This window comes from Daktulosphaira vitifoliae, unplaced genomic scaffold (assembly GCF_025091365.1).
Source record: "Daktulosphaira vitifoliae isolate Bord-2020 unplaced genomic scaffold, ASM2509136v1 Scaffold_219, whole genome shotgun sequence".
Taxonomy (NCBI): domain Eukaryota; kingdom Metazoa; phylum Arthropoda; class Insecta; order Hemiptera; family Phylloxeridae; genus Daktulosphaira; species Daktulosphaira vitifoliae.
Window position 1 is genome coordinate 2,815 of NW_026099787.1, and position 10,686 is coordinate 13,500.

General features: G+C 24.8%; 1 protein-coding gene across 1 annotated transcript; it reads left to right on the plus strand.

Moving 5' to 3' along the window:
* Positions 1 to 234: 234 nt before the first annotated feature.
* LOC126909269 (uncharacterized) lies at positions 235 to 8,614 on the plus strand (the record flags this gene model as incomplete). The annotated part of the gene is given in 4 exon segments (XM_050691689.1): positions 235 to 373; positions 434 to 575; positions 8,324 to 8,397; positions 8,471 to 8,614. Coding segments are annotated over 4 exon segments (417 nt in total), but the record flags the coding sequence as incomplete, so codon positions are not given.
* Positions 8,615 to 10,686: the final 2,072 nt, after the last annotated feature.

Genomic DNA, 10,686 nt, shown 5'->3' on the forward strand with positions numbered 1-10,686 from the left:
GAAAAAGTAAAAATTTTAATCTTTAATCATATAAAATTTGATTTGTGTTTTAATGAAGTTTTTCACTTTGAATAGTAAATTTAAACACTTGATGACATCATAAAAAAAATTGTTTTAAAGTCTAAATGTTAATGTGTCAATACATTAAAATCTAATTTTGTTTCAAAAATAACATTATTTTAGTTTAAATAATTAATATTTGCACTATTTCAGTATAAATTGTAAAACATTATATGTAAAATGACACAGCTAGAATTTAAATATTTGAATAATTTATTTCTAAATTGTTATTTTCTGAAGTAAAAAAATCATTGTAATGCATTTGAAAACTATACTAATCTTTTGTTCATTTTGTTTTTTTACCGGAATAATAGTAAGTCAATTCCAACTTTTATTTATTTATTTATTAAATATGATAATTTTATATTTAAAGAGCGAGGGACTTAACGTATTTCAAATAAACCTCTTTGAATACTTGATAACGGATTATAATATTGGTAGATCCATTGAAAAAATACAACATGCATTATTTTGTCATGATATCGAAGAGACTTACAATGATTATAACCTTGATGGTAATTTATAATTAATATAATTTTTAGCTTTAGATTTACTGACACGATTTTTTCAATATATTCGCCAATTAATGTACTTTGTTTAGTTTTAAATTTATTTAGAATATAAAAAAAAAACTCAACCCAGTAGAGTGGGGTCGCGGCGCAGTGGTGACGTGGCATTGTTAGGTCTAGTATAGATTTAATCTGGCAGTGATTAAAATCACTATCTATAAAAACGCTTCGATGTAAATCTGTAGATAGTGTTTAATTTTAAGAAATTGGTGGATTACTACAAAAGCAACATGATCTCCTATTTCCTTATTTATATCCTTATTACATGTTTTATGATTTATAAGTGTAATATATGTATAAAAATTTACTATAGCAATTAAGTATAGTATAAAATTGATATTCAATAATTTAGTAGTGTAATTTTTACGATAAATTAAAAAAAATTATAAAGTAGTTAAAACTTTTATGGCAAACGCATATATAAGTTAAATTTCTTGTTGCAATATTTAAAAAAAAAAACCCAGCACAGGGGGATCGCGGCACNACAGTATTTAAAAAAAAAAGTTGTATGTTATTTATAAATAAATTTACTGGTCTAGAAGCAATTTTCATCCGAGACCAAAATATACTTGTCTAAACCCATTTTTACGCTAATTTCAAATCTGCAATTAAAGTTTCGCATATGGCCTAAATAATAACAAAATCCTTCTAATTAATATAACAAATATTTATGTTTGATTATTATTTTAAGTCTGGATTAATCAATACATATAATTTAATTACGAATAAGTTGAAAAAGTTCTACTTTCTATACGCATTTTAAGGTTTGAACCCTCCTGTAAAAAGAAAAATTATCAAAATATGAGTGAAGAGTCAGATCCCGCGTATTTCCCCTTNCATTATCCGATTTAAAAAAAATATATGTCTAATGAAAGAAGTATATAAATAGAATTTCTCATTACAAAATAGTACTGAAACAATACATTTTTCAAAAAGTTATAGAAATATTAAGTTAAAAATGTAAAAAATGAAATTGGAAATTTGAGCACAAAAATAGCATACGGTAGTCATTTTCACCGTTAAGACAACATAAAGTCCTAATTTTTTTTTTCTATATTACATTAGGCTTAATTAAAGTGTTTACATAAAAGTGTCAGTATTTCTGGAATACTTTCAAAAGTTAAGTCGAAAAAGTTAATTTTTTTGAAAAAGTTGTAATTTTGTATCCCTCTTGTAAAAGAAAAGGGTCAAATTTATAAAAAAAATTTTTCAAAATAATATTTTAATTGATATAGATTCGTGAATCTAGAAAAAAATGTATATTAATTTGGTTTTTTTTAAAAAACTTATGGCAATTTGAAATAAAAACAAAAAACCAGCACAGTAAAAAATAAAATCGAGTATTTTCACACAAAAGTCCGAATTTTATTTTTTCCATAATAAAGTATATTACATTAACTTTAATTTAAGATATACATAAAAGTGTCAGTATTTCCGGAACCCTTTCAAAAGTTAATTTGAAAAAGTTAATTTTTATTGGAAAAGTTTCCATTATGAAACGCTCCTGTGGGCATGTAAAACATGGTCCGATTAAAAAAAACAGTATGTCGAATATAAGGTGTATATAAATACTACTTCTCATGAAAAAATTGTATTGATCCATACATTTTACAAAAAGTTATAGCAAAATAAAATTAAAATGTAAAATATAAAATCGAGAATTTTCACACAAAAATAGAATTCGGTAGCGATTTTCACCGTTGGTGAAAAATCAATTTTTTTTTCTATGATAAAGTATTTGTAGTGAATCAAAAAAAAGAAGAAAAATATATTTTAAATTACTTTAATACTTTTGTTGATTTTAATATTATATTAATTAGGGGGTTATTAATTTAGGGAGCTACTTTGACAGTTGCTCAAAAGAAATAAGTTAAATAGAATATGACGGGATTTTGATTCTTATTTGATCCACTACTTTATTGTATTAATAATATTATTACTCGGGGTATGAGTACGAGGGTCTGTAAGAAAGATAGAAGATGATAGAAAAATAAAGTGATCTTTATTTTATTAATATGGGATTTATTATAATTAATTGTCAATTCTTAAATATCAATAATGCCACGAGTTTTGACGGTTATCGATGATAGGTGGGATTGAGTCACCTCGTGTGTCTACCCAGAGTGGTATGGTGGCTATACATATGAACCTCCAACCTAACTCCTGAAATAGACACGTATCAACGATATAACTCTGCCAAGTAACTCTGTACAAACATTATCGATTTATTAAATTTACTTGGTATATTTATTATTATTGATAATCACTTGATTTTCCTGTATGCCTACTTAATCTATGTACTCATAATATTTAATTTTAAACCTTATTTATTTTTGGTGAAATTATTAGATTCCTACCTTGATATCTTCTGCTATACTCTTAAATAAATAGATGTTGTATTTTGTGAACAAATATAACTGTGTTGACGGCGGATCACTTCTTGCTTATATTTCGTAGTGTGGAATGAGCGAGCGTAGTGAGTGCCTCTAGAAATATCTGATTGCATCTGTCTTAGAATGCTCTTTATTTTTGGCTTTTTATATTAAATTTGACCGTAGTTCAAAGGCAAGAAGTAATCCCCGACGCCACCGTTATTTCTTTATTAATCGTAATTTATTACATGTTATTTATTACATTTTCATCAATAATGATCTACATATTATAAATTACAATCATATCTCATATAATAATTTAGACATAGTTTATTACCCTTCATCTTATGTGCTACCATTACATATTGTTTATTATTTCCTGTTTGTTTTATATAATTAATATATACTCTTTTTCTACGAAATTTCATTAGTATTTTTAAACATTTAAAAGGTACATATGTATATCTTATTTTTATTGGTATACATTTTATTTTGTGAGATTGATTGATTGAAGTCTTAAATAATACATTATGACATTAATGATCTATTGTGTATACAAATAATTTATTATGACATTAATGATGTACTATGTATATCATTACATATTTTACATTAGCTTTAATTTAATATGTATATTTAAAAGTGTCAGACTTTCCAGAACACTTTCAAAAGTCAAGTCTTCAACTAGATTCGATTTGTGATCTTTTGACGTATTTTTATAATCAATCGTATTCTACACTATAAATCAAAATTTTTTCTTCATACAAAGTTAACTTTTGTTTCGTATGAATCAGCTAGACCATAGAATGTTTAGTTTTGCACCGCACTAGAATGCCGTTTACCTTAAGTCTGTTTAATTCACTATTTTTGAATCTGAAGAGGGAGAGGATGAGATCTCTCCTGGGAGGATAGCAGCTAATCGCACATCTTATAAGTAACGAGAGTAGACAATAATTAATGGCACGTAATGGTGGAAAGAACAGACGGCAGAAAAGCGACTATAGCAGTGTAGTTATTTAACCATAAAATGTTGTTTTTATGTGTACATACGAGTCACTAAGGTTTTTCTAATTTGGTAAATTTGAATTATTATATTTTAATGTAAACATATGACAGAACAATGATATTTCTATAGTGTAGATAAGATGTTAGTACTTTTCAGTCAGTGGTTTTTAAACTACAGACATGGATTTAAACTTAACGGTTCAGCGCAAATATGCGTACAATCAATACGTACGATGACATGTACCAATCGGGTGTAGTAATGTTATACTGCAGTGCGCGACTAGTGACATATACTTATTTGCTGTTAAAACTCATTAGTAAAATATGAATATATTTCGTGTTTGTATTAACATCAAGTCAAAATTTTATGGTAGTGTAACTATGTAAACTAATACTATTCGACTATTAAAAGATTACTATTAAGAAAATTTTTTTCATATTTTTAAATAATTTTTTAGCTTAGATGCAAAGCATAGAAGGTATTAATTTTACAATGATGTATTTTTTTTTGTCTGTTACCACTATAAATCAGTTCTCGCTGGTCCGATTTTGATAAACAATACGCAAAAAGCTTACAAATAGTATTTAGTCGAAGACATTACCATAAAAAATTGAAAATAATTCTCTCGCTTCCCGTAAATGTGGAAATTCCCCAAAGAATTGAAATTTTAAAAATCGATAACTTTCGAGATTTTTACAATTTTTTTTTTTAAACAGCAATAACTTTTTTAAAAATGAACAAACCACGCATTTGGGTATTCACCTCACATTTGATAAATTTTTGTGAACATTTGATCTTTTACGTGCCCACAGGAGGGTTTCAATATGGAAACTTTTCCAATAAAAAATAACTTTTTCAAATAAACTTTTGAAAGTGTTCCAGAAATACGTCAAAAGATCACAAATCGTATCTAGTTGAAGATATTACCCTAAAAAATTGAAAAATTTCCCTCGTTCCCCGTAAATGAGGGAAACCTCCAAAAAAATTACAAATTTAAAATCGCTAATTTTCAAATTTTTTAAAATTTTTTTTACTTAAAAGTGCCATTACTTTTTCAAAAATGAACAAATCAATATAATTCTTTTTTATATAGATGTATAATATCATTGTCTTTAATTTGGCATATTTTTTTTATAAATTTAACCTTTAACCTGCCCACAAGGAGGGATTTAAAATGACAACTTTTTTACAAAAAATTAACTTTTTCAACTTAACTTTTGAAAATGTTCCGGAAGATCTGACACTTTCATATATATCTTAAATTAAAGCTAATGTAATATAATTTAATTTGAAAAATAAATTTTACCTCTGGACTTTTTTCATGGTGAAAATGGCTGCCGAATGCTATTTTTGTGTGAAAATTCTCGATTTTATAATTTACATTTTTCATTTTAAAATGCTATAACTTTTTGAAAAATGTATGTATCAATACAATTTTTACATGAGAAGTAGTATTTATATACATCTTTCATTCGACATACTTTTTTTTTAAATCAAACTATTTTCCTATATACGGGGTGGCTTCAAATTTAAAAATGCATATAGAGAGTAGAACTTCTTCAACTTAATTTTTGGAAGTGTTTCGGAAATACTGACACTTTTATGTATATCTTAAATTAAAGTTAATGTAATATACTTTATTATGGAAAAAAAAAATTCGGACTTTTATTTGTCTTCGTGGTGAAAATGATTACCGAATGCTATTTTCATGTGAAAATTCTTATTTTTATTGCTATAACTTATTGAAAAATGTATGGATCAACACAGTTTTTTTATGAGAAATAGAATTTTTTAATAATCCATTTTTTCTTTCAGGATATTAATAAGAAAATAGCAGATCATGTAGCTTTTGGAATAATTCACAAATTTTTTAAAATTAAACACTATTTAAAGATTTGCATCGAAGCGTTTTTATTTTTGATAGTGATTTTAATCATTGTCAGATATCATTATAATTGATCCAACTAACTATGCCGCGACCCCCCCGTTCTGGGTTTTGTTTTTAACTTTATGTTGCAATAACTTTTTAAAACATATATAGATCAATACAATTTTTTCATGAGAAATACTATTTATATACTTCTCTCATTTGACCTATTTTTTATTTAAATTGGACGATTTCCCTTTATACAAAAGGTAGTTCTATCCTTTAAATATGCGTATAGAAAGTAGAACTTTATCAACTTAACTTTTGAAAACAGCGCAAAAAGTTGAAAAAGAAAAGTATATTTTTTCTTCTAAACTTAGTTCCATGTAGTCCAGTGTATTTATTCATAAGTAACATACAGAGGTTATTGAAAAGTATTGCGTCAAGCCTTTAAATTTTTATACGCGTTAAAAGTAAAGAAGTATACAACAACTTTATTATTTTTATAATTTCTCCGTAATAATTACAATATTAAATTATTGAATATCATTTTTATACTAAATTTAATTACTATAATTATTATTTATTCATATATTATATTTATAAATTAATGAACCACTAATCAGGATATAATAAAAGAAATAAGTTATTGTTGCTTATGAAATAATCTACCAATTTCTTAGAATTAAACACTATCTATAGATTTTCATCGAATCGTTTCTTATGATAGTAATGTTAATCACTGTTAGATATCATCTATACTTGCCCCGTCCACACTGTGCTACCGTTTTTTATTTTTATTGTTATTCAAAAAATATTAAATTGATGATGTTTAATTTTCAATTTTTTTGTTTTAACCTGTTATGGTTCTATAATACTTATTATATAATACTTAATTATTATTTTATTATTATTAATAATAATTATTATTAAGTAATAAGTATTATTAATAATTATTACAAATAGTTAATTATTATTTATTCATATATTATATTTATAAATTAATGAACCACTAATCAGGATATAATAAAAGAAATAAGTTATTGTTGCTTATGAAATAATCTACCAATTTCTTAGAATTAAACACTATCTATAGATTTTCATCGAATCGTTTCTTATGATAGTAATGTTAATCACTGTTAGATATCATCTATACTTGCCCCGTCCACACTGTGCTACCGTTTTTTATTTTTATTGTTATTCAAAAAATATTAAATTGATGATGTTTAATTTTCAATTTTTTTGTTTTAACCTGTTATGGTTCTATAATACTTATTATATAATACTTAATTATTATTTTATTATTATTAATAATAATTATTATTAAGTAATAAGTATTATTAATAATTATTACAAATAGTTAATTATTATTTATTCATATATTATATTTATAAATTAATGAACCACTAATCAGGATATAATAAAAGAAATAAGTTATTGTTGCTTATGAAATAATCTGGCAATTTCTTAGAATTAAACACTATTTACAGATTTTCATCGAATTGTTTCTTATGATAGTAATGTTAATCACTGTTAGATAATATCTATACTTGCCCCGTCCACACTGTGCTTCAACCCTACTGTGCTACCGTTTTTTATTCTTATTGTTATTCAAAAAATATTAAATTGATGATGTTTAATTTTCAATTTTTTTTTTTAACCTGTGTGGTTCTATAATACATTATCTCGTCCAGTAGTTTAGTGACCCTTGTTTTTCTTATTTTACAGCACCATAAAAGTTACAAAATTTATATTTTCTGGACCAATTATTTGAATTTTGAAGTGAATCTTTTTTATAGATAGTCCAAAAAATACGATAATTGAGCGTCATGATCGGCCACAGTAGGCTGTAAAGTTTATTTTACATTATAATTTAATTTATGAAAATTCAGTTTATCTGCGCATACTCGTAATACGAAAATGTTTTTTTTTATGATATGTGTAACCTTTCAACATAAATAAAAAGTAAATGGTGTCAATTTACTTATGTTTTTAATTATGCTCCTGTAATATTTGGTGCTCTCTCAAAACATTTAACCTAGAACTACCATTAGTATTTATACTACTACACTAAGTTTTTGTATCCTAATTTTTATTAAATATTACAGCATTATGCAATTCCGAACAACAAAAGTTTACAAATGTTATACTGTGTAACTGAATTTTTCTTATATTCTAAAATAATACTAAAAATTTAATTTTCTTTGAAATAGAAAGAGTTGAAAAATTATTTCATTAACGTATTTCCATTAAATTTTGCAAAACTAATCTCTTTAATTACCTTACAACTTATTTTAAAAATTACGTGTTAATAAATTTGAATGTAATAAGATATGATAAAAACTTTTTCTTGAAACACATTTTGATATTTTCATTATGTTTTGAGAAAAATTATTAATAAAACATGAAATTTTAAATACACTCTATTTAAGATATTCATATTTTATAGATGAAAGAAGTTTAAGACTTTTCAAGATTTTGAATTTTTTGGCTAGAATTAAAAAGAGAGGCGATGACAAAAGAGTAAAATCACATAATAATTAGTTTATTAGCATTTATATATGACTTATTTATTAAATTATTTTTTATTCTTTAGTTTGAAAAACTTGATATAAATGAGTTTCAAATAATCTCAAATAAATTTAGTAATCTTGATACAGGCAACAGTGGCTTGATACTTAAGGAACAATGCATTACATTGATTGATTCTATTGGTTTCTGTGAATCTAGTGGAGGAATCGTAATTATAAATTTATTTAACAATATTCATAAGTATTTACATTCAAGATACACTGCATAAGATTTTTTCTCTCTACACAAAAATAGTACAGCCAATATTGATTTTGAAAAAAAATAATAATAAATAAGATCATAAAAATATATGCATACGAATTATGACCAAAAATATTCAGTGTTCCTCACAATAATTTTACGTATATTTTTATTCTCAATTTTTAATAAATCTCACAACAAGAAAATTAAAGTTACGTTAACTTTTCAGAATTAGAACTTAGCCAACTTTACTTATGACTAAATACAAATTAAGAGATCATAAAATAAATTTTATACAGTGCAATTTATTAAATATACTACCCTTCATTTTTCGTAAAATAATGATTTTTTCATAAAAAAGTATAGAATAAAATTTAATTTTTTAGCTTTCATGCAAAGCTGAGATGGTATTAATTTTACTACGATGTTTTTTTTTTGTTATTATTTTTTTTTTTGTCTCTTACCACTTTTTCTCAGCTTTCACAGGATTGATTTCTTTCAACGATACGTCAAAGATCACAAATCGTATGTAGTTGAAGATATTACCCTCAAAATTGAAAAAATTTCTCTTGATCCCCGTAAATGGCGGAAATCTCCAAAAAATCACAATTTTCAAACTTGCTAATTTTCGAAATTTTTTCAAATTTTAGCTTCGATGAGAAGCTGAGAAGGTATTGGTTTTACTATGATGTGTTTTTTTTTTTTTTTTTTTGTGTCTGTTACCACTTTTTCTCAGCTCTCACCGAACGGATTTCTTTCAACGATACGTCAAAAGATCACAAATCGTATCTAGTCGAAGACATTACCCTTCAAAATTGAAAAAATTTCCCTCGTTCCCCGTAAATGGGGGAAACCTCCAAAAAAATTACAAATTTAAAAATCGCTAATTTTCGAAATTTTTTCAATTTTTTTTACTAAAAACTGCCGTAACTTTTTCAAAAATGAACATATCAATATAATTTTTTTTTATATAGATGCTTGATGTCTTTACCTATCATTTGGTATATTTTTTTTGTAAATCTGACACTTAACCTGCCCACAGGGGGGGATTTAAAATGACAACTTTTTCACAAAAAATTAACTTTTTCAACTTAACTTTTGAAAATGTTCCGGAAGGTCTGACACTTTTATATATATCTTAAATTAAAGCTAATGTAATATGCTTTATCATGAAAAAAAAAAATTTGACCTTTGGACTTGTCTTCATGGTGAAAATGGCTACCAAATGCTATTTTTGTGTGAAAATTCTCGATTTTATAATTTTCATTTTTTACTTTAAAGTGCTATAACTTTTTAAAAAATGTATGAATCAATACAATTTTCATCAATACAATCTTTCATTAGGTATACTTTTTTTTTTAAATCAGACCCTTTCCCTATATATGGGGGGGTTTAAAATATAAAAAATGCATATATAAAAAAGAACTTTTTCAACTTAACTTTTGAAAGTGTTTCAGAAGGTCTGACACTTTTATATATATCTTAAATTAAAGCTTATTTAATATACTTTAATTTGAAAAAAAAAGTGTTGACCTCTGGACTTTTTCTTCGTGGTAAAAGTTGACATCAAAATTAATAAAAAATTACGATTTTTGTAAAATAATTTTTTTTTATATTTTTAACTTAATAATGCTCTAACTTTTTCAAAAATGAACATATCAATATAATTTTTTTTTATAAAGATACTCAAAGTCTTTATTTATCATTTGGTATATTTTTTTTGTAAATTTGACACTTAACCTGCCCACAGGGTTGGGATTTAAAATGACAACTTTTTCACAACAAATTTACTTTTTCAACATAACTTTTGAAAATGTTCCGGAAAATCTGACACTTTTATATATATCTTAAATTAAAGCTAATGTAATGTACTTTAATTTGAAAAAAAAAAATTTGACCTCTGGACTTGTCTTCATGGTGAAAACGGCTACCGAATGCTATTTTTGTGTGAAAATTCTTGATTTTATTATTTATATTATATTTAACTTTATAATGCTATTACTTATTGAAAAGTTTATGGATCCACACAATTTTTTTATG